The sequence below is a fragment of the Protopterus annectens genome, chromosome 5.part0 (assembly GCF_019279795.1).
Source record: "Protopterus annectens isolate FY-2018-M chromosome 5.part0, PAN1.0, whole genome shotgun sequence".
Taxonomy (NCBI): Eukaryota; Metazoa; Chordata; order Ceratodontiformes; family Protopteridae; genus Protopterus; species Protopterus annectens.
Window position 1 is genome coordinate 1769896818 of NC_056735.1, and position 26332 is coordinate 1769923149.

The 26332-nt window shown below is 38.2% G+C and overlaps 1 protein-coding gene across 1 annotated transcript in view; it reads left to right on the top strand.

Moving 5' to 3' along the window:
* DSCAM (DS cell adhesion molecule) overlaps positions 1-26332 on the top strand; it is a 3720739-nt gene that overhangs the window by 677180 nt on the left and 3017227 nt on the right. The window contains exon 3 of the mRNA XM_044071570.1: positions 25510-25656. Within this exon, the coding sequence (XP_043927505.1) occupies positions 25510-25656 (147 nt within the window). The remainder of the gene's footprint in view (positions 1-25509; positions 25657-26332) is intronic.

Below are 26332 nucleotides of genomic sequence, written 5' to 3' on the forward strand. Positions count from 1 at the left end.
AATCACGGGCACTGCTTAGTGTTTTAGATGTTGGAATCATGGACACTGCCTAGTGTTTTAGATGTGGGAATTGTGGGCACTGCCTAGTGTTTTAGATGTGGGCTTCATGGGCACTGCCTAGTGTTTTAGATGTGGGAATGATGGGTACTGACTAGTGTTTAAATGTGAGAATCGTGGGCACTGCCTAGTGTTTTAGATGGGGGAATCATGGGTACTGACTAATGTTTTAGATGTGGGAATCATGGGCAATGCCTAGTGTTTTAGATGTGGGAATCATGGGAACTGACTACTGTTTTATATGTTGGAATCATGGACACTGCCTCGTGTTGTAGATGTGGGAATCATGGACAATGCCTAGTGTTTTAGATGTGGGAATCATTGGTACTAACTAGTGTTTTAGATGTGGGAATCATGGGTACTGACTAGTGTTTTAGATGTTGGAATCATGGGTACTGACTAGTGTTTTAGATGTGGGAATCATGGGCACTGCATAGTGTTTTAGATGTGGGAATCATGGGCAATGCCTAGTGTTTTAGATATGGGAATCGTGGACACTGCCTCGTGTTGTAGATGTGGGAATCATAGACAATGCCTAGTGTTTTAGATGTGGGAATCATGGGTACTAACTAGTGTTTTAGATGTGGGAATCATGAGTACTGACTAGTGTTTTAGATGTGAGAATCATGGACAATGCCTAGTGTGTTAGATGTGGGAATAATAGACACTGCCTAGTGTTTTAGATGAGAGAATCATGGACGCTGCCTAGTGTTTTAGATGAGGGAATCGTGGGCACTGCCTAGTGTTTTAGATGTGGGCATCATGGGCACTGCCTAGTGTTTTAGATGTGGGAATCATGGGCATTGCCTAGTATTTTAGATGTGGGAATCATGGGCACTGCCAAATGTTTTAGATGTGGGAATTATGGACAATGCCTAGTGTTTTAGATGTGGGAATCATGGGCACTGCCTAGTGTTTTAGATGTGGGAATCATGGACACTGCCTAGTGTTTTAGATGTGGAAATCATGGGTACTGCGTAGTGTTTTAGATGTGGGAATCGTGGACATTTTCTCGTGTAGTAGATGTGGGAATGATGGACAATGCCTAGCGTATTAGATGTGGGAATCATGGGCACTGCCTAGTGTTTTAGATTTGTGAATCATGGGTACTGCCTAGTGTTTTAGATGTGGGAATCATAAGAGCTGCCTAGTGTTTTTGATGTGGGAATCATGGGCACTGCCTAGTGTTTTAGATGTGGGAATCATGGACACTGCCTAGTGTTTTAGGTGTGGGAATCATGAGCATTGCCTAGTTTTTTAGATGTGGGAATCATGGACACTGCCTAGTGTTTTAGATTTGGGATTCATGGACACTGCCTAGTGTTTTAGATGTGGGCATCATGGGTACTGACTAGTGTTTTAGATGAGGGAATCATGGACAATGCCTAGTGTTTTAGATGTGGGAATCATGGGTACTGACTAGTACTTTAGATGTGGGAATCATGGACACTACCTAGTGTTTTAGATGAGGGAATCATGAGCACTGCCTCATGTTGTAGATGTGGGAATCATGGGCACTGCTTAGTGTTTTAGATGTGGGAATCATGGACACTGCCTAGTGTTTTAGATGTGGGAATTGTGGGCACTGCCTAGTGTTTTAGACGTGGGAATCATGGGCACTGCCTAGTGTTTTAGATGTGGGAATTATGGGTACTGACTAGTGTTTTAGATGTGGGAATCGTGGGCACTGCCTAGTGTTTTAGATGGGGGAATCATGGGTACTGACTAATGTTTTAGATGTGGGAATCGTGGGCACTGCCTGGTGTTTTAGATGTGGGAATCATGGGTACTAACTAGTGTTTTAGATGTTGGAATCATGGACACTGCCTCGTGTTGTAGATGTGGGAATCATGGACAATGGATAGTGTTTTAGATGTGGGAATCATGGGCACTGCTTCGTGTTGTAGATGTGGGAATCATAGACAATGCCTAGTATTTTAGATGTGGGAATCATGGGTACTAACTAGTGTTTTAGATGTGGGAGTCATGGGTACTGACTAGTTTTTTAGATGTGGGAATCATGGGTATTGACTAGTGTTTTAGATGTGGGAATCATGGGTACTGACTAATGTTTTAGATGTTGTATCATGGGTACTGACTAGTGTTTTAGATGTGGGAATCATAGGTACTGACTAGTGTTTTAGATGTGGGAATCATGGGCACTGCCTAGTGTTTTAGATGTGGGAATCATGGGCAATGCCTAGTGTTTTAGATGTGGGAGTCATGGGCACTGCTTCGTGTTGTAGATGTGGGAATCATAGACAATGCCTAGTATTTTAGATGTGGGAATCATGGGTACTAACTAGTGTTTTAGATGTGGGAGTCATGGGTACTGACTAGTTTTTTAGATGTGGGAATCATGGGTACTGACTAGTGTTTTAGATGTGGGAATCATGGACAATGCCTAGTGTTTTAGATGTGGGAATCATAGACACTGCCTAGTGTTTTAGATGAGGTAATCATGAATGCTGCCTAGTGTTTTAGATGAGGGAATCATGAACACTGCCTAGTGTTTTAGATTTGGGAATTGTGGGCACTGCCTAGTGTTTTAGATGTGGGAATCATGGGCACTGCCTAGTATTTTAGATGTGGGAATCATGGGCACTGCCAATTTTTTTAGATGTGGAAATCTTGGGTATTCCCTGTGCATTGAATACCACCTGGCATTTGATGGAGTGGAATCCCTTACTGTTGACATACCATTGTCCTTTTTTCCCAAGTTGGGGCCTTCATTGCAATATGGGTATTGTCAAAGGTTCCTACTACCTCAGGGAATGGATTATTTCATAAAATGCTCACTTTGTTTTACTTCCCTCTTTTGTGGGTGGGGAACCACATATTCTCCTTCAAATACTGTAGCAGGGCTGTGGGAAAAGTGGTGGAGTATCCTTGAGGTGGATGCCTGGGGTGTGCCCACTGTGCCCCCTCTTTGGTCACTGGAAGGTCACAGTGGCCAATATTCTCAAAGCTACACATATCTTGATGTAAAAATAATGGGTAGTCAATACATTCCACTTGCATGCATATATGGGTGATACATCTCTATCAGATCCTCCATGTTTCCTTGATCCACAGTGCAGAGGGTGGCTGTTTTAGTGCCATGGAGGTATGAAATGTTAGGTGCAGACAAATGGCTCAGCTACACCAAGAATGATGACATGCACCTCTGTGAGAGCAGTCTCTTGAATATACATATTTGGTATACTGATGGCTACTTCAAACACGTTTTTGCAATCTCTCTTTTCCTTTAACTTAAGGGTTCTCTTCAGTCAGCAGCTGTAGTGATGACATCTCAGGCACAATACTTATACACTTCTGAATCATGCCACTATATTTTCTACCTTCATTTGCATTCATTATGAGCCTTATTATAATATTGTTGCTTATTCCATGTCATTATTTGATTATTTGCATAATATGTCAGTCTATTGCAATAGTGCTAAGTGCATCTCCAAACTACTCCAACTCAGTGTATGGTTGATTGCCTTGCTAACTCACCTTCTTTGAATTGCTGTTTATTTCTGAATCAAAGGGGACATTTGGAAACAAATTACTCATGACACAAGAGAACTGTTAGCTGAATAGCTCAAAATAATTCTTAAAGGTGATAATTTATGCTGTAAACTGCTGTCTACAAGATGCTTAAGCAAACATCTTATTTCTAGTGAGGTTTGCCAGGCACCTCACTGTTACTGCTACACATGATTCAAGAGCTGGTAGTCTGCATAGACAATGGGTGAAATAAAAATGGACCCTGTGTACATTTAATATAAACAGGGCTAGGTAGAAGGTAAAGTGGGCAGATAGGATATGTTTATTAGTGTGATGGCAAGGACTATCATGCCTCAAAAGTGTGATATGATAGCTGCAACCCACCACGCAACAGATGCATTAGTTTTAGCATGTGAAGTACTTATATCAACACATATACAGGATATCCACTCTGTTGCTGACGCCTCCGTGTCATGGGAAATCCACACCACAACTCTGTAAAATGCTCCAACCACTTCAAGCAAGAAAAAAATCGAATGAACAACCAAAAAGGCAACTAAAGTTGTAGATAACTTTTATCTGATAAAATAAAATAAAATACAAACTCCACAGTTTAACAACTCCACAGTTAAGCGCTTTCACTTGTAAAAACACAAGCTTCCTCAGAACACTCTAACTGACAAATTCAGATGTTAAATAAGCTTTTTGGCGCCAACAACTTTTGAATCTCTTACATATTTAAAGACATACATACCCATAATCAAACCAACAATCCATCCTCATCTTACGTAAAAGATGTAAAATATATAAAGTAAACATAATTATATATAAAATCACATAAATCTAATATTGCTATAAATTACTAAGAAATTACTAATAATTACTAAAATATTAGGATAGTACAGAGTCAAATAAAATTAAAATACAGAGAATGTGTATATAATGAATTTTTATATACCAAAATTTTTTTGTCCTGATTATATAACACTATTGTAACATACTCGGTATTAATCATACCGAGTCTAATAATCAATTCAAAGACAGCAAAGGTTTAATTGATATAGTATCATTTAGACCTGGAAACACAGAGGCATCTGTATAAATTTGCCACCTTAATTCTTTATATCAGAGTATACCATTGAAATCTCCCCCTCTAGGGTCTACTTTCAATATCTCAATAATCCCAAACTTGAAATAATGATTATCACCAAACTCTTTGATATGCCTATATAGTGCATTTTTTTCATCCTTTCTTTTAATACTATATAGGTGGGAATATATACATCTGTTAAACCTCATCTGAGTCTTGCCTATGTAAAATCCTGAACAAGTTTGACATAAGGCAAGATATATAACCATCTTAGTTTGACAATTCCCTCCACAAAATCTAATATTAGTATGATTGTAATTATCCAACACCACACTATCTCCCTGTATTATAGTGTGGCATTGGTTGCAAACACCACATTTACTTGCATTCTTATATTTAATAACCATGTGGATGTGCCCTCTCTCTAATATTAGCTTGATATTGATGCCAATTTTGTTTACAAATTTGGGGCTATATCCTAAAACAAAGTCAACTTCCTGATCTGCTAAAATAATACGCCAATTATCGATCAGAATTTTCTTTACCTTGCCTATGTATGCTCCAAATTCCAAAATACATGTCCTATCAAACTGTCTATCATCTCTTATTATGTCTATTTCCTTACAAGTCTCACTATCTCCTCTGTTGTTGTACTTGTCACCCAATAGGGGTATATATTTTTCCCCCATTCATTGGTAACATAATCCTTTATTTTTGACATAGCTTTAACATTATATCCTCTATCTTTGAATAATGCGGTGATGTATTCCACTTCTTCTAACATGTCACTAAATACTGAAGTCATCCTGACTGCTCTAATATGTTGCCCTTTGTATATATTCATAAACTGTCTCTTAGGATTATTACTGGAATATTCCAAGTAATCATTGGTGAATGTACTTTTCCTATAGATCTTGGAACTAAACATACTGTTTTCCCTACTCACAATAGTATCTAAATAAGCTAGACCTTTTGTATTTTTGGAAAAAGTAAATTTCAAGTAACTATTGGTGTTATTGATATGTGCCAAAAATTGATCCAACAATTGGTCTACTCCATCCCAGATCAAATAGATGTCATCCAGAAATCTAGAATAATATTTGATATACTTCATGTATATACTATCAAATATATGGGTATCTTCCCACTCAAGCATAACCAAGTTGGCGTAGATGGGAGCACAAGCTGCTCCCATCACTACACCCTTGGTTTGCCTGAAGTATTCTCCCTCAATGTATATGTAGTTGTGATCTAATACCAATGACATCATATCTGTGAGGAGGCAAGTTGTATCCCAATTGATATCTGCATATTTTCTGATACTACTTGCAAAAGCCTCAAGCCCCTCCTCCTTTGGGATGCAGGAGAACAGGTCAATTACATCAACAGTCACAAATAACAATTCTTCTTTAGATAAATAAGTGGGATAGCTTCTTAAAAATTCCCATGAGTCCTTTACTAAATGTGCAATTTTATTATAAATATGTTTTAAATATGTATCTATTACTTTACCCATCGGGAAAGTTTTGGACTTACTCCCTGAAATAATTGGTCTAAATGGGGGGTCCTTTATACTTTTGTGTACCTTTGGGATACCCACAATAGAGGCTAAGGTTGGATACTCCACTTTTCTATACTTATATATATCTATATATATATATATATATATATATATATATCTATATTGATCCTGTTGTCAATAAGGAATTCCTCAATGGACATATCAATTTTCCTGTAACCAATATTAATTTCATTGAGAGAAATATTGGTATAATTACCAGAATTGTACAATATATCATGTGCCTTGGATGTGTACATGAAACTGTCATATATAACAATATCCCCCCCCCCCGTCTGGTTTCATAATTCTGATACTGTTAGCATTCCTCATTTCCTGTAATATCTGACGTTCTGCAACAGACAGATTATGCAGAAACTTAGCAACTACTAGCTGCTTGTTAAGTTGATATAATTGGCGAGTCACCACTTTATCATACGTAGAGATAGTAGGATGCATGGGGGGTATATATGTACTCCTCTTCTTCAATGTCTTAAACACTTTATCTGCATGTTGTGTGAAATTTCCATCTCGTGTGTCTTTAAACATGATGGCCAAATTTAATTTTCTGACATACTTTTTAACTTCGCCAATACAATCTACCATATTGAATTTGTGCGTAGGAATATATTTAATTCCCTTAGACAACAAGTCAAAATGACTGGTAGAAATTTCATACCCAGTATAGTTGTAAATACAAAAGTTCTTATAAGCGAGTACAACACCTTCCTGTTGCATGATTGTTGACTAGTGTGCTGTCATTCCTGTCAACAACTGGTGCTTGATGGTATTCAGCCGATACTAATACCTGTTGTTTTGGTAATTCTGCCGTCCTCTCCCAAAATTTCCTCTTTTCCCTGTGTTCTGTGTATAAAAAAACAGAGTTATCTTCTGTTTGATAGTTTGACTCAATATGGTTCTGACCATATCTGGAATAATTCTCTACTCTGGGTCTCTCCATATGAGAATTATATTTAATGTTTTCATCTTTGTTGTTATTATTTTTTTTCTTTTCCCATATATAATCTCTCCCACTGTTGTAGTGTTCCAGGTCCCTGTGATACTTTTTCATTTTCTGACCATATACCTTTTGTGTATTTTGCTCAGCTTTCATAAATTGCTTATTATACAATTTTTCCCATTGGGAAAACAATAAGTCGTTCCTAATTGTATTGTTTAAATCCTCCACCTCCTGTATTAAATGAATCAACTTTTCATCATTGTGCTTCATTAGTAGTGACATGTATTTAAAATCACACAAATCAAAAAAATTATTAAATTCCTGTATAATGTTCTCTGTGACTTCTAATCCCATAAGGTATTTAAAAAACCTGAGACCCATAGGGACTACTTTTGTTTCAATACATTTGGATAAATAAGCATTATCCAATTTAATATTATTAATCTGAATTAATTTTCTACCAAGAACAAAAACTAATTCCCTTAATGTTCCCGTATACTTTTCTTTCACTTGAGGCGGCTTGTTGACATCCGCATTAATATGTGTATTATCAAAAACACAATTTTTGTCTAAAAAAGACTTAGTAGGATCAATATTCCCTTTAGTGTTGTTACCAGTTACATCAGAATTAATTTTGTTCAAATTGTGTCCAAACCTTTATGTATCTCAGTAGTTCCTGCAACTGAGTTAGCGTAAGTAAAGCAATGTCTCATCCTTTTCGGTTTGGTGCCTATTCTATGAGCTTCCTCTTCACCTTCCCCAAAATAAAAATCGAATGTAAAATCTGATATACCCAATGTGCTACTGCTCCATTGGGTGGCTGAATGTAAAATATTGGGTAAATCAATGGATTTAAATGTACCAGAATTAATCCCTTTGATTTTGGAAGGAAAAAGCTCTGATTGGATTCCTTGCCCATCGGTAAGTCCGACAGGTAAATGGGCAAATTCGACAAATGAGTACCAGTCTCCGATCTGTCCGGACTGTCTCTCAACGCTTATGAAGCAAGAGCTTTAGCATTGCTGGAAGATGCAGTCTTGGGAGAACTCCGACACTGGTGAGACTCACTATTACTAGTTCGGCTATCCGTAAATAAACTGCTGAAATGGTTTAACAAAGATGTTAATCTGCTTACTTCCCCTCTCATTTCCATAATTTCGGCTTTGACCATAGGCAAGTCACTCGCTACTGGACTGTGGGGGGAGCCAATGGGGGTTTCCCGATCAGACTCCATGAGGCAAAAACCACTGAAAACCACAAATGCAGACCAGTGGAAAAACTGATAACAGAAGAACTGAAATCCACTGTGTTGCCGACGCCTCCGTGTATTGGGAAATTCACACAACTCTGTAAAACGCTCCAACCACTTCAAGCAAGAAAAAAATCGAATGAACAACCAAAAAGGCAACTAAACTTGTAGATAACTTTTATCTGATAAAATAAAATACAAACTCCACAGTTTAACAACTCCATAGTTAGGCACTTTCACTTGTAAAAACACAAGCTTCCTCAGAACACTCTAACTGACAAATTCAGATGTTAAATAAGCTTTTTGGTGCCAACAGCTTTTGAATCTCTTACATATTTAAAGACATACATACCCATAATCAAACCAACAATCCATCCTCATCTTACGTAAAAGATTAATACCGAGTATGTTACAATAGTGTTGTATAATCAGGACAAACAATTTTTGGTATATAAAAATTCATTATATACACATTCTTTGTATTTTAATTTTATTTGACTCTGTGACTATCCTAATATTTTAGTAATTATTAGTAATTTCTTAGTAATTTATAGCAATATTAGATTTATGTGATTTTATATATAATTATGTTTACTTTATATATTTTACATCTTTTATGTAAGATGAGGATGGATTGTTGGTTTGATTATGGGTATGTATGTCTTTAAATATGTAAGAGATTCAAAAGTTGTTGGCATTAACATCTGAATTTGTCAGAGTGTTCTGAGGAAGCTTGTGAAGCTCTTAACTGTGGAGTTGTTAAACTGTGCCTTTTGGTTGTTCAGTGGTTGGAGTTACAGAGTTGTGGTGTGGATTTCCCAAGACACGGGGTGTCAGCAACACAGTGGATATAGTGGACCTCTGCTGCTATATATGTATTAAGATTTGATTTCAGTGCTTGTACCTTCACGATTTAATTGCCATTTCTATAGTATATTTAATCCATATAAGAGTTAATACTTCAATGAGAGTGCTACATTTACAACACAGGGACAATGGCGAATATTTGGTAGTATAGTTTACTGTTAAACAACTGTTGCTTGGTAAATGGCAGTATGCAGTACTTGTGGAAATGTTTATTGTTAACTTAATGCTGCCAATGGAATTACAATGGGTGAATGATGGATTTTTTTATTGGTATCAAATTAAATGATTTGGCATTAGAATCGGAGGGTGCACCCCCATATGTATTCCAAAACACCACTGTAACATTATTCGCAACATAACATTTGATAAACAAGCATTCACATCTAGGCTAAAATCATGCAACTTGTTTGTTTGTTTGTGTCTTTTGGCTTTTCCCAGTTAGGGCTGGGTTACCAGCCCTAACTTTCCCCATTCACGTATGCCTCTACACAGAAGACGCTCTAGTTGAGAATCGAATGGCATATTTCGAATTTAATCAGGTCTTTCAAACTATACTCACCTCTTTACAAACCTTTCTGAACTAAAACACAAGAAAACTAAACTTCTTTACAACAGTGTTTTCCCTTCTGCTGTATAAATTAGTTTACTTTCTGCAAGAATTTAGAGGTACCAAAAATGTATAGACTTGTACATATGCAAATACTTTACTGTATATACCTGTTTTGTAACTATGTTTATTTTTCCAAGAAATGTAATTCTTGATTTTCTAAGAACTGTCTAAAATTTACTTGTTAATTTAAGTACACTGTGATGCAACCTTTCTCCCTAGGCATCCCCTGAAGATGAGTTCTGTGCAAGCAGACTTTCTCTTCCATTTGCTGCTAAGATACCTCAAAGATTTATCTTAGGACATCTACTAATTAATATCTTCATAAATCATCCCAACAAGAGATGAGTTCTGTGCAAGCAGACTTTCTCTTCCATTTGCTGCTAAGATACCTCAAAGATTTATCTTAGGACATCTACTAATTAATATCTTCATAAATCACATCCACAAAGCCTCTATGCATGGGGCTGGTGGTTGCTATAATGTTTAAGGTATTTACCTCACAGTCAAAAGGTACAAAGTTTGATTCTCACCCTTGAAAGGGAAACTGGCTAGACTTAAAATGGCCCATAAAAGCAGCTAGCCTAGTCCTAACCTATGAACAGATCTGCCATTCTGTATGCAGATGATTCCACTGTCATCTGTACAGCTGATGGCATCTAAAGTCCAGTTAGCCAACAGTCCTTATCTTCTACTGAAGCTTGGCTCGGCATCTTCTAATGTCTGCTAAATTCTGCTAGTCGTCAATAAAATGCAAAATAAATCTTGACAAAAATACACTGAATCCATCCAGGGATAGTCAAAAAAAGAATGGAGCAACAAAACAGCAGTGATTTGTTCTGTCATATAGCTTGGAGACCATCAGGATTGTGGGAAGAAGGCATCTAATATGTATACAAATGTGTATGAGTTTGTCTGCTGCCCCCCAAAAAGTAATAGCATTTACAATATAATAAATTACAAGATAATACTCATTTAGACAGATACAAATGTATTAGCAGTACTTTCATAATCAAGATATGGTGATATTTATTTTCATTTTCTTGGTAGAGAAAAATAGATATGCCAATTAAGTGAAGAGTTCTGTTTAATGGTTTACTTCTTCCATTTCTCAAGCAGTCATTTACAACCCAGCATGTATGTGTTCTTCTTGACCTTGCACAAAGTACTGAAAAAATTACGAAAGACTAGAGAAGAAATGACCTTGTTGGGTTTGTTGATTACGAGCCAATAAAAGAAGCTGGCAATGCTATTTTTAGTTCATTTTACTGAGGCAGTAGTAACCAGGCTAAAAACAAGGTAAATATATATATATATATATATATATATATATATATATATGTATGTATATATATATATATATTATCTTTTTGTAAACAAGGCTTATTTAACTTCTAGAAAGTTATTAACAAATAATATATCCTAAAATAATTTCTTAATGCTGCAGAATTTATGCAGCGACATAATTCATAAAGCAGGCAAAATTACGTTTGCTGTTTGTGGCTACACACACAGGCCTTCAGAATGATGAAGTATTTTTTCTGTCTCAGGGCTAATTATTGCATCTGTAGATCATCACAACAATACAGCTGAGAAGCTTGCAAGAAATAAAGTACTTCATCAAGTCGATGAGACTACAGTTTTCCTGCTTATGCATCTTTATTGTGTACAAATGGTGCAGTGGTATTAATATTGGCATCTCTGCAATTAATTATTTTTGAGAAATATGTTTTACTGATGGCTATAGTATTTGAAGCCTCCCTGAGATGAACTCATTAAAGTCAAAGATAGTATAACCTCTAAGGTTGACATGTCTTGACTCCAAATACAGATGCAGGGCACTCCCAGCACAACAAGGCCAGTGGTAAGGTATATACACTTTACTCAGCAATTAACCTTAGCACTAGCATATGCTAATAGGAATGAATAATTTAAAATATTTTTACATATATAAGAAGAAACAAAAATTTGTTGCATTTTGCTTTCCTTGGCACACCATTTGCCATAACAAAAAGTTCATTAGTGAATGAATTAGATATTTTACTACAACACTGAGAAATTGAAAGCCTTGCATGCACAGTAGCTAATGGAGTGTGCATGCTGGTATCCTAGCCTGGATTAATAATTATAATATTAAACTGGATGGCTAATTTAATGTTTGATACCTGCAAACAAGACACTGGTTAAATACTGCTGATCAGAGGGTATATTAATATAGTGTATATGTCATACACAGCAATAACATGCAATCAGCCATAGGAAGAAGGAAGTAAACATTATTTTTGTACTATTTTATCTATCAGTGAAATTAACAAAATTGCAAATAATATTTCAGCCAGTCAGAAAAGACTATAAGGACATGAAGCATAATTTGTAAGTTAAGGCATAGTTGGTAATATGGTTTGTCCCACAATCCCCTGAATAAAATTTCTTATAAAAATTGCAATGCAACCATTTCTTGAATAACATTTCAGTGATCCCAGCACAGTATGTTTATGTGATTATTAACAGAACAAATGGAAATGTCATTAACCTCTGCTGCTTACTTTATTTTGACTAAACAGAAAGCAGGTGCGTTAGCTTGCTCACCTGTCAGCACCAACAGCATTGTGACAAACAGCTGCTCACGTGAACATCTTCTAACCAGCACAGTGTCACCGCTCACCTTACCATAACCTAAAGTGGGAAAGGAGCTGCTTCTGAACAGAATAATAAGGGTGGGGAGGACTTCACAGTTGTCTGAACCAAAAGACTGACCCTAACTCCACCCTTCACTTATATTACCTACTTAGCATTCTTCCCAAAAATCTACCTACTGACCTACATCACTTCCTGTCTTAGTTCCATCTCTAAACTAATTCCCTCCCCACTATAATCCCCGTGTATATATACCAGTATGCCTTACCCCCCAAAAACTTTCTTAGCAGAGTATCAGAGCAAATATGTATGCTTGGCAGACTGCATTTATATGGTTTTAGGCCTACTTTGACCTGTGTTGTTGTTATAGCTAAACTGCTGTTATGCCACTGTTCATATTGAAGAGAAAAAAAAAATATGTACATTCTTTCTGGTTGTAATATACACAAAATTATGCAGTTTTCACAGGAAATGCACAAAACATTAATAGCTATGGAAACAGCATGACAGCTTTGCAGTACTAAGCCAAACACAGGTATGTTTCAGTATATAATAGCCTGCAGTTTTCTAGGGTACCTTTGATTTATTTCCACAAATGGGTCATTATATAACATGAGTTTGAAGTATATTTTTTTCTTTGTTTAATCATCTTCTTTCGGCTGTTCCCATTAGGGATCGCCGCAGCAGATCATCTGTTTCCATTTCTTCCTGTCCTCTGCATCATGCTCTTTCACACTAACAGCCTGCATATCCTCTCTCACCACATCCATAAACTTTATCTTAGGCATTCCTCTTTTCCTCTTACTTGACAGCTCCATCCTTAGCATCCTTTTCCTAATATACCCAGCATCCCTCCTCAGCACATGTCCAAACCAACGCAATCTCGCCTCTCTTGCTTTGTCTCCAAACTGTCCAACCTGAGCTGACCCTCTAATATACTGATTCCTAAACCTGTCCATCCTAGCCACACCCAGTGCAAATCTTATCATCTTTACCTCTGTCACATCCAGCTCTGACTCCTGCCTTTTTGTCAATGCCACCGTCTCCAACCCATATAACATAGCTGATCTCACTACCCTCTTGTAGACCTTCCCTTTCACTCTTACTAGTGCCCGTCTGTCACAAATCACTCCCGAGACTCTTCTCCACCCATTCCACCCTGCCTGTGCTCTCTTCCACACTCACTATTACTCTGAATTGTTGATCCCAAGTACTTAAACTCATCCACCTTTACCAACTCTACTCCCGGCATCCTCACCATTCCTCTACCCTCCCTCTCATTTACACACATATATTCTGTTTTAGCCCTGCTGACCTTCATTCCTCTCCTCTATAAAGCATATCTCCCCCTCTCCAGAGTCTCCTCAACCTGGTCCCTACTCTCACTACATATCACAATGTCATCTGCAAACATCATAGTCCACGGGGCCTCCTGTCTGATCTCATCTGTCAACCTCATCACCACTACAAATAAGAAGGTCTCAGAGCTGATCCTTAATGTAACCCCACCTCCACCTTAAACGTATCTGTCACTCCCACCGCAGTCCTCATCAATGTCACACTACCCTCGTACATATCCTGTACCACTCTTACATACTTCTCTGCCACTCCCGACTTCCTCATATAATACCACAAATCCTCTCTAGGGACCCTGACATATGCTTTCTCTAAGTCCACAAAGACACAATGTAACTCCTTCTGACCTTCTCTGTATTTCTCCAACAACACTCTCAGAGCAAACATTGCATCTGTAGCACTCTTTCCTGGCATGAAACCATACTGCTGATCACTAATCATCACCTCCCTTCTTAACCTAGCTTCCACTACTCTTTCCCATAACTTTAAGCTGTGACTGATCAATTTTATCCCTCTGTAGTTACTGCAGCTCTGCACATCACCCTTATTCTTAAAGATCGGTAGCAAAACACTTTTTATCCACTCCTCAGGCATCCTCTAACTTTCCAAAATTTCATTAAACAATCTGGTTAAAAATTCCACTGCCATTTCTCCTAAGCACCTCCATGCTTCCACTGGTATGTCATCTGGGCCAACAGCCTTTCCATTCTTCATACTCTTCATAGCTGTCCTTACTTCCTCCTTGCTACTCTGTTTCACTTCCTGATTCACTATCCCCACATCATCCAACCTTCTCTCTCTCTCTCTCTCATTCTGTTCATTCATCAGCCCTTCAAAGTACTCTTTCCATCTGCTCAACACACTCTCCTCGTTTGTGAGTATGTTTCCCTCACTGTCCTTTATCACCCTTACCTGCTGCACATCTTTCCCAGCTCTGTCCCTCTGTCTAGCCAATTGGTACAGGTCCTTTTCTCCCTCTTTAGTGTCCAATCTCTCATACAACTCTCTATATGTCTTATCCTTAGCCTTTGCCAACTCTGTTTGCCATGTGCCTCATCTCCTTATACTCATGTCTACTTTCTTCATCTCTTTGACAATCCCACTTCTTCTTCGTCAGCCTCTTCCTCTGTATACTCTCCTGTACTTCTTCATTCCACCACCAGGTCTCCTTGTCCTCCTTCCTCTGTCCAGATGTCACACCAAGCACCTTCCTAGCAGTCTCCCTTACTAGCTCTGCTGTAGTTACCCAGCTATTCGGTAACTCTTCACTGCCTCCCAGTGCCTGTTTTAACTCTTCCCTAAACTCCACCTCACAATCACCTTTTTTTAACTTCCACCATTTAATCCTTGGCACTGCTTTCACACTCCTCCTCCTCTTCTTGATCACCAACGTCATCCTACAGACCACCATTCTATGCTGCTAACTACACTTTCCCCTGTCATCACTTTACAGTCTCCAATCTCCTTCAGACTGGCCCTCCTACATAGGATATAATCCACCTGTGTGCATCTACTCCACTCTTGTACATCATCCTATGCTCCTCTCACTTCTTAAAATACGTATTCACCACAGCCATGTCCATCCTTTTCGGAAAATCCACAATCATCTGACCTTCTACATTCCTCTCCTTGACATCATACCTACCCATCACTTCCTCATCCCCTCTGTTCACTTCACTAACATGCCCATTGAAGTCCGCTCCAATCACTAGTCTCTCCCCCTTGGGTACACTCACCACCACTTCATCCAACTCACTCCAAAATTTTTCTTTCTCATCCATCGCACACCCAACTTGTGGAGCATATGAACTATTTTGGAAGTAGTCATGTGAGCTCAAATAATTAAGTGTAGCAAGAATTTAATTTTGCTAGCAACACCAACTCAACTACTCATAGGACTGTCACAGTAGGACAGCTAGAGTATCTATCTCATGGGTATTTCTGTACATATTTCTATTATTTACTACTTCATATCTCTCAAATATTCACAACGAGGCTTTCAGGGCACCCTCAAAATTCATTTTGTTATTGCACAATGTGTGATGTATTTTCACATTTGTTGTTGATTTTTTTATTGCATTATGTACTTTGCTCCTCTGGTGCCCAGTTCATGGCTGAAAAGGATCAATTGACCACTTTACATACGTGTTACTAAATTTCAAATAAATAAATAAAATACTTCATGCATACATTTTATTAATTGCATATAGGCCTGACAAATGCTACAGATTCAAGTTCAATGAGATATTCTGTAAATTGTGTTCCTTACTGAGAGTATCAGAAGCAGGGGTTTACCTACCCATTTAATAATGTGTCCAGAACTCAAGTGCAAGAAGAGACATGATTCTCTGAATGGCTATATGTATGCTGGTGATGGTAGAAATACCTTGTCTTTGTCTGGTCATCCACAAACCTAAAGAGCCTTTCACTCTTGTGCCTTCAAAATGACAACAGGACTGAGACATATGGCAAACCCTGAAGTATTTATAATGAAACTGCAGGAAAGGTTTGGTTGAACAGATGTATTAAGTCAGGGACTGATGGCTGATAATTTCAATTAAGTCAGTAGTATTAGATTTCAATGCGGAAAGCAAGTGTTAGAGCTATATAATGTTATTACATTTTTTACTTTTTTTTAGTTTGCATTACATGCAATGCACTGCAATAGAAATGTAATGTTTACTGGTGAGATTATGTCACGAAAACTAAGAGATGTAGCATTAAACACTGTTCAAGTAATACAAATAAAGTAACTTTAAACAAATTTTTACTTTTGCATGTCATTGTTTTAAGATTATTACTATAGAACATTTCAATAGTATCAATATTTTTTAGGTTCTATCTCTGCAAAATCACTTTAAGCTATAAATGTTTAAGCATTAGTCAGCCTAACACAGAATCATTGACATCATTAAGATCTGCCTCTTTTGTCATAGAATATATATTATACTAATCCCATGAGTAGTTTTAGGTGATTATGAGGAAACAAACAACAGCATATTATTTCTTGGGACTTCATCAAAATAGTAGCTATATGTGTACATACTCAGAAAGAAAATGTAGTCTTATAAGATGATTAGACATGACTATAAATTCTGGGTGGCCTTTACCATCCATCATAATTCCACGCATATGTCTACGGAAAACATGTCATATCAGACAAATGATTACAGAGGAAATACACATGTAATCCTCAATACTGAAGTCCTGTTTCTTGAAAATTCCAATTTGTGTTGAGGTTAGAATAACCAGACAGGCTATAGTGTTCCCTGGTGAGTGGATGGTGGATTTTGGCATCACTAGCTACAAGCTGCTAGAGAGGGAACCAGCTGCTATAAGTGCTAGGCCGGCCTTATCCTTGTGATAGGCTAAACATATCAGGTATGACCCATAATTCAGTGGACTGTTACAGGATTTAATAATGGGACAGAGCCCATGGAACAACTTTACGGTGCATGAAATACATAACTACAAAGTCAGGAGGTATTAGGGTGCAGTGGCAAAGAAAAAAAAAATAAGCCAAAATGGAGAGCCCTGGACATGAGTAACTCACACTGACTCCCTCTCTTTGTCATTATTTATGTTATAAAGTTAGATTAAAATTGGGTATTGTGAAATCTCATTACAAAAATATAGAGTAATAATTGTCAGAATATACTTAATGGCTCCTACTAAATAATGTATTTTTCAGTGATAAGTATACGATAGGTATGTGTACCTTAAGTTTTATAACTTACTCAATGGCATCACATACTGCATCGAGGTCCAAACTTATGTAGCTGAGGCAACAACATTTAACTTGCAAATGAAGAACAGCTAAGTGTGGTTGATAGCAATGGCAGTGTTAGCTATCTGTGTATGGTTACAGCTGAATAATCTAGACATAGCCACCTCTTACATGTACCAGAACACTATAGACCTGCTCAACCTGGAATTCGGTGTATGCATTACTTATATTACGTCAAAACCAATTACATTTTATTTATACTGTATCACTGATAAACTGCTTTAATGAATTACAGAATAATCCCCAAGTAACAAACAAATAAAAGGTAAACAATATGAAGGCTACAGTATATGTAAAAATGACATCTTATTATAATAGAACAGAATAGACAAATAGTAATACAGAATATCAGAAGGACTTATATTCAAGAACAGCCAACCACAGTAGACCTACCTGATAAGATGAGATTTTAAAAAAAATTCAGTTTTTGACATGAAACCTTTGATGTGATTCTTAAATGTGATTATGCTTTTTTTATTTTTTTGGAAAAGTGAAGACCAATCCAAATCAACCAGGATAAAGTGCACCTTGAAATTAATTTTATTTGCCATTTATACAAGTTACTGACTGTTTAATTGTATTGTAAAACAATGGAGAATCTCTTAACTATCATACAAATCCAAAACAAGGGCATGCCCAAGCAAAATAGTGAGATCAGCACTAGTCTTTCTCTTCAATAAATATGCAGCCCAGAGATTTTTACCCCCTGGTATTTAGTAGGACTTACTGCAGTGCAGAAGCCATAACTCAGAAGGTTCCTGCCTTGCCATAAGCCGGAGTGATACAGACACTATGGTCGCACTACTAGTTTCCCTGGTGGTGGTACTCACAGCTGTCTCTTAGGTGAAGCAGCATGCAGTAGTTCAAGGGAGCAGATAATGCAAATTAGCAATGTATTTTCTCCTAGAAATTGCATCAGCAGTGCATTAAAACTGTACAGTGATGTAGGAATTGTCCTACCAAGTTAGTTTCTTCCCAGGTAGGAAAAAGTGATCACTGGTAAAAAGATGGCATTTATCTATTCACCAGAATAGGAATGGCTGCTACTCCTACTGCTGCTACAGGTAGGTATTGCAGACCTATAGGCGTGAGTGTGTGAGTGTTCATGTGCATGTGTGTGTCCGCATATATGTGCCTGTCTGCAGGGACATGAATGCATAGGGATAGGTATATGTGTGTTTTTATATGTGTCCATTTGGGAGGGGGTGCATGTTGGAGTTTGAGTGCAGATGTGTGACTGTTTCCATGATTGGGAATGACTGCACAGGGGTTTGTTTATGACTATTTGGATATGTGTGTGTGTGTGTGTGTGTGTGTGTGTGTGTGTGTGTGTGTGTGTGTGTGTGTGTGTGTGTGTGTGTTTGTGGGTGCATACCTGTCTGTTTGAATATGCATATCTTGTGGGTGCCTATGCTGCCGTGACTTGTGAGCCAATAAGGAGAACACCAACACTGTCAAGTCTGACATAACAGAGGTAGATTCTGAAACATGGTAATTAGTTGTTAATGAAGTGTTTCTTTGGGTGGCTTTACCTTGAATCTGTATTGCAAATTCTCTCCATTCTACTTATTGACCAACCTGCCTTAGTCAATTTGCACAGGTAGAGTGAGAAACTTTTGAATGCCAGTCATAGTTATTGATGTGACTTTACATCTGTCTGTTTATGTTCCTAAACTAGCACCATGGAAACGAAGCAATATGGTTTATTCTTTCATTGTTTCAGATGAAAAATTCTAGGATCATAAATACAGAATGTGTCGAAACCCATATTTTTGCCTTATGTCTGCCCAAAATAATGTCTGCCATTACTAATAGATTCAGTAAGCTAACAAACTGTTTTGGACTGTCAGTAGTAAAGTAAGTTTGAAAGTTTCAGGCATTAACAAAAATGTGTCATCTGAATTTTGATTATACATCATCTTTGAATGTGTCTAAATAAAAATAAAGGTCCCAACTGGTGAAAGCAGCCTGATCCAAATAAAGCTTCTTTAAATGAATATTGACACAGTTTTGAAGATATGAAGGGATTTAGTACAAAGTGTTTGGAACTTCTTTATAGAAGCTAAGGTTCACTGTCCTTCCTGAACTACAAACTCCTCTAGTGCTTCTCTGTTTAGCATTTTAAACGTACTTGAGTGATCAAACGTCATAAACAAAATATCTGGACATTCTGACCACTATACCACCTCTGCAAGTTTTATTTGTTAACAGTTAAATTCATACTTTTTATTGCCGCTTCAAAAAATGTTTCCTCTTTAATCCATATTCTCTTTATCACTTTTGGTATTAGTTCATTTGAGTTTTGAAGATGCCAAGAAAAGATAACCATACATACAGGTTGCATTGTCTCAGCAGTTATTACTGCTTCCTTGTCTGACTTGTTTTAATTTTTTAAAATCCGGTATATTAGTTTTACTTTGTCTTTTTTCACTATTGTGTATGTTTGAATTACAGCTTTCAGAACTACCCATGAACTTGCCTTAGTAACTGGTTTCAATAATTTTCACTTGTCATGATAAAGATATAGGTTGTCTTGATGCAGCTTGAGTGCAATTTTATCCTTCCTGCCATTTTTTTTATAATGTGTAAATTATATGATAAAACAGCTGAGTGTTGATAAATCAAATCAAAGGATAGTTTTCAGTCATTGAGCTTCCCCTTGTAACTAAGGTCAGTCATGTGACACCGAGCTATGGCTGTGCGGTAAATGCAGCGACCATAAAGCAAATTATAAAATGTTTTTTAGCAAGAGTGAGCATATAGGACATTAAAAAAGCTGAGTCACAGACATAGGTTCTTATGTATACAGCAACAAACTTATGCTTCAAGCAGACAATAATGCCAGATAAGTTGGGTATTATATAGAAATAACTGACTACCTAGGGGCGTTATGAGGCCCTGAAAGGCCAGTTATTTCCCTGCAATGCCTCCCTTGGATTCCTTGCAATGAATATTATACATTGTATGACATTTTAAAATGTATTTATAAATAAATACAGACATGAAAATCTTATTTTTGATTTTTGAAGAAAGCCAGGTGTATTAAGGTGCTCATTTTCTAAAAAAAAAAAAAAAAAAATATATATATATATATATATATATATATATTGGTTTTATAGGTTCATAGGTAGGTACTAGGCGGCATTTATAAGTCTAGCCGGAATTGTGTTGGCTTTCGCTGCCCCCTTAGATTAGTTCCCTGTGCCTCTGTCCAGCATAGCCATTGAAGTGATCCCGGGGTAAACTTTCTATTTCCCATCCACTTGTCAAGGTTTCTCTTGAAGAGTGTTGGTGAGGAGCTCTGCCTAATGTAGACTGGAATTTTGTTCCAGATCATGGGAAGTCTCTGGGACAGGAATCTATCCCTCCAGCATGTCTTATTTATTGTTCTGGTGAGGCTTAGATCCCTAGAGCGTGTGGCTTGAGGGGATATGGTTTTCTTTAGGTGGAGCATGTCCATCAATTCTGGGTTGGACATGGCCTTGTATGTCAGGCATAGATCACCTCTGAGTAGGTGGTATGCAACTGAGTACAGCTGGAGTTTCTTTAGTCGAGCTGTATAGGACATCTGTTTGATGCCAGTGATCCTCTTGGTGAGGTACTTCTGTGGTCTTTCCAGCTATTGCAGGTGTCTTGTAAGTTACATCCTGGATGTGGCGTTTACTCTATGATGGGTCTGATGAGTGATGCGTAGAGGGGCACAATGATATCTTTTGATCTGGATGCTTTTGTGATTAGGTGGGCCACATAGAAGGATTTTCTAATCACTTTAGCAATGTGATTATCAAAGGAGAGATTACTATCTACTTGAGTCCCCAGATCCCTTATTACATCTTCAGTATTTAGGGGGCTACAACCTATGTGGTAGTTTGTGGGTACTTTGTTTTTTCCAAAGGGGATGACTATGTACTTTTTGGCATTTAGCTTGAAGCCCTGGTTTTGACACCAGGTATCTGTCTCAGTGAGACCCTTTTGGAAAATGTCTGTATCAGCCGGTGAGTCAATTATAGCCTCTAGTTTGCAGTCATCTGCAAACTTGGTCAGCCATAGACCTTCTGTGCTTGTCTGTACCTCTGAGAAGTATATCCCAAACAGGAGGGTCCTAGGACTGAGCCCTGGGGAACATCACTTGTAACCGGTTTAGAGTCAGACCTAGCTCCCGCAACTCTTACCATATGGGTTCTGTCCATGAGCCAGTTGGCATCCCATCTCGTGATGTAGGGGTTTATGTTCAGACTGGTGAGCTTGTCTATAATACCATAATGGGGAATGGTATTGAAGGCCTTTGCGAGGTCTAGGTAGGCTGTGTGGACCACCTTTCCCTCATCTATAGCCTTGGTAACTGTCTCAAAGAAGTCCACCAGGTTTAGCAGGCATGCTCTGCCCTTAACAATGCCAAACTGGGTAGGGTCCAGTGTTTGGAGGTTCCCAATCTCTCTGTTAATGAGATCCATGATGATGCACTCCATAGCCTTGCAGATCAAGCTAGTCAGGCTTATAGGGTAATAGTACCTGGGGTCTGTTATGGCTCCACCTTTGCGGAGCAGAATAACCATTGCTGCGCGCCACTCTATGGGCATGTAGCCTGTGGAGAGGCTGAATTTGAACAGTGTGTTTAGGTGAGGGGTTAGTTCATCTTTGAGCTCGTGTAGGACACAGCCTGGGACACCATCTGATCCCACTGATGATGTGTTTTTGGCTTTGGAGAGGTCTGTTTTAACCTGAGTGTCTGTGATTTTGGGGGTGAGAGAGGGGGTGAAGTTTACACTGAACCTGTCTGCCAGGATGTTGGCAATATCAGTCGGTTCAGTGTATTTTGAGCCATTCTGCACTAACTCCGAGAAGATTTGAAAATTGCCACTTAGATTCTTGACATAGCTAAAGAATGCCTTGTGGTTATCTTTGGAGTCCTTGGCAATTTTTCTTTCGAAGCTAGGCTTGGATGATTTTATGAGGGATCGTAGTTTCTTGGTGATACTGATCAGGGATGTCTTACCTTCTTGGGATTTTATTCTTTTCTGTACTAGTTTCCTCCTTCTATTGTACAGCTTGTTTATGGCAGGGGTCCACCAGACTGGTTTCCTTTTCTTGGAGGAGTGAGTATTGGTTTTGCTTGGGATAGCACGATCCATGCATTCTTGTAGGTGCCTGTAGAGTGCATTAGTAAAGGATTTTGCAGCTTGGGCAGCATTATCCTTTATCATGGGGACTTTGAAACTTTCCAACTTGGTCTTAAGTAACATGATGTTTGCTTTTGAAAAGTTTCTCGCAGTGGTTTCTTTGACCGGGGGTGGGGGCAGAATGTGGATATCCAGAGTGATTAGTTTATGGTCAGATCTAACCAGCGAGGGGTTGACCTCTGGTGTCGAACACCAGTCGCCAGTGTTGGTGATGACCAGGTCCAATATGTTGTCACATCTGGTGGGGGGTGTTGACCAGTTGATCCAGGGCATTTGAGTTGATAAATTCTAGGAAATGTTGGACAAGGGAGTTAGTACTTGAGTAGTTCTCCCAGTTAATGTTTGGGTAATTGAAATCATCCAATATCAGGGTGTTTGGTAGGATCTTTATGTTTCCCAGTGTTTCCAGAAATGCAGAATGGGGGTCCTGGGACATGGTGGGTGATCTGTAGCAAGCTACAATTTGAACTGCAGTTTTGCCCATTGTTAGTTGCATGTGGATGATCTCTGAAGCATTGTGCTGTGCCACTAACCTGGAGGTGTGGGTATCATTGATGAATATGGATACTCCCCCGCCTTTTGTATTTCGGTCCAGGTTTTGTGGCCGAAATGTATGGTATGAGTTGTAGCCTGGTAGTGCTGGGGTGCTCTATGGAGCCTTAAACCAGGTTTCTGTTACTGCACATATATCAATTTTCTCCATACTGAGGAGTGCCTCGAGTGCATGCATTTTGAGGTTTAGACTTCTGGCATTGAGCAGCATTACCCTCAGTTTTTTGTTACTTGTGCTATTTATGGCAGTGGGTTTGTCTTTTGAGCCTTGCCTAAAAAAGGCACTATGGGAGCGACAAGAGCCTTGGCCAGTATTCAAAAGCCTAAGGGTGACAGGTGCAAGCCGTCTCTAGCAAAGCAGTGTGGCTTGTCGAGCATGTCATTCCAGGCTGAAAGACACTGGATCCCCTGTGAATGACATCAGAAGCTTAGCCAATTGTTGAAATTGATAATTTTATACCGTGGTATTATTCTTGGTGAGGGCAAGATGCTCCTCAAGATTAGGGTCATACCAGCCTGGGCTGCATGATCAGAGAGTTCTTCCATGTCTCTTTTCATGTAGTCCAGGGAGGTACGGCTCAGGTCATTCACACCAACATGAACAATGACAGAGTCGTATTTGTACTTGTTCTGGAGCGACCTGAGTGCTTGTTTTATGTGGCGGATCCTGGCACCTAACAGGCAGCTAACAGTAACCTTCTCCTTGTTCAGCCTAGTGAGTGGGACGTCAGTGTGCCTGACTATAGAGTCACCTATTACTAGTGTGTTGGGTATGTTATTTTGCCTTAAGGGCTGTGATTGCATGGCACACTGGTTTTGTGAAGTATGTGTTTCATGGTTTGTGTTGGGGAGGTGGAGGTTGCTTGGGTTTCTGCTTTGGAGGTCTCTGTTGCTTCTGCAGATTTTTATTTAGAGCCTTCGAGTATGTTTTCATGTATTTATGTGTGTTTTTAGCTGGTGCTGGTTTCATACATTTATGTGAGACTGGTGATGTGATGCAAGTAGTTCCCTTCTCCTCTTGACTGTCTGGTCCAGTCTTGGGTTGAGAGAGCTTAGCCTCCAGTTTTGCTGTATAATTGCATCTCTCGCATGTATTAGTGCTTGGTGTTAGGAGGAGAGGATTGTCTGTGTACATGAGGCAGTTGTAACACTGCCTTAAAATGCCCAGATTCACCAGTTGGACCAGAGAGTATACCTGAAACTGCCCTTTGGACATGCCTGGATAGGTACAGTGAACTGTTTTACAGATTGGCTGGTAAGGTCGAATAGAGAGCCTTGTCCTTCTCTACAGTATAGGGGGGTCTAGTGCTAAGGTTTATTAGTGCTTGCTATGAGTTTAGAGCAAGTGTTGGGCTGAAAAGTGACTGGTTTGAGTGCTTAAGTTGAAAGTTTGTCTAGTTCCTAGGGAAAAATTGAAGAGTACACTTTGTGGAGCCGGGAATAGTTATACCCTAGCTAACCGACACTGTTTTAATGTCTGTCTGAATTTTAGAGACAAAAGTGAACTAAAGTGCTTACTTCAACTTCAAAAAATATTAGTTTTCATGGTAATACCACAGCTTCTTTTGTTGTTTTTATACATCTACATCTATATATCTATACATCTACAGTACACATTCATACCTACAGGTATGTTATATTTACCTTTAAGTGCATGTGTCTGTTTATGCATGTAGCGTGCATATGTATATAAGATTCATTAGATCTTAAAACACACATTTATGTAAATGTGCATGCTTTTTCTTTCCTTTCTAATTTTTTGTGAATCATTATGTGCTATTGCTTTCCTAACTTCTGATTAAGAAAGAGTTTTGTGGACTAAGCTACCTACCTACCCATCTAGATATTAATCATAGCAGTAAAATAAAATAAAATAAAATTACTCAGCGTTGATGACCAACCTCTGGATAATTTTATGTTACAAGCAAAGCTTATAAGTCACTATCTTTTTTGCTTTATAAAGTAATCTGTGTCAGAGGTGATAACATAAGTGTGGTCATATTCTTTAAACCCTACCATTTTTGGATTCTTTCTTGTATTACCAGTTGGAAAAACAGTCTGGTACTTATCCATAAACTTGTAATTACAGATTTTATTTATTTTCTACCCCTTCTAGTTTTACGGGAGCCCTATACGGTCCGAGTGGAGGACCAGAAAGCCATGAGAGGCAATGTAGCGGTCTTCAAGTGCATTATCCCCTCCTCTGTGGAGGCATACATCACTGTTGTCTCATGGGAGAAAGACACAGTTTCACTTGTCTCAGGTAGGATTTTCTTGAATTTGGTCCTTGTAATAACTATTTCTAGACTTCTGTGGATTGGATTCAGATACATTGTAATGTTAAATATCCCTCTGTTGTCGGATGTATCCTCCTGATCTATTAGCTTATTGCCCTGGCTAAGTATGAGTAGAATGCCAATATAAATTTGTTTGTCACATTGTCCCTTCATTTGGTTGTTCCTGTTTTTTACTAAAATGTCAGTTTTTTATTGTTGTTGCTGTTGTTGACAAGATATTACACTACGCATATGCATACTTTGATTCAAACAAAGGATGAGACTAGAATGTGTGACATGATATTGTTGGTTCACTGGACAAATAATTTAATGGTAGAGTCAAGACGTGTAAAAAAATGTTTTAGAATAATTGCATCCTCTTGAAGTACATAAGGTGGTTTAATGTAGTACTTGCTCCTTAGCTGCTTTAACTGAGCAATTAGTGGTGTGTAGTCACATTGCAACCTGTTGCTTATGCAAATCTTTATTCCATAATGTACATCATATACATACGTGGACATGATAAGTAAATATTGTATTGATAGCTTATGTTTAACTTTGTTTTATGCTTTCTTTTTATAACAGACTGTATTATTTCTGAATAGCACCTATTAAAAAGATTTATTGATGCATTTGGCATATAGAATATCCCATTAACTCTGT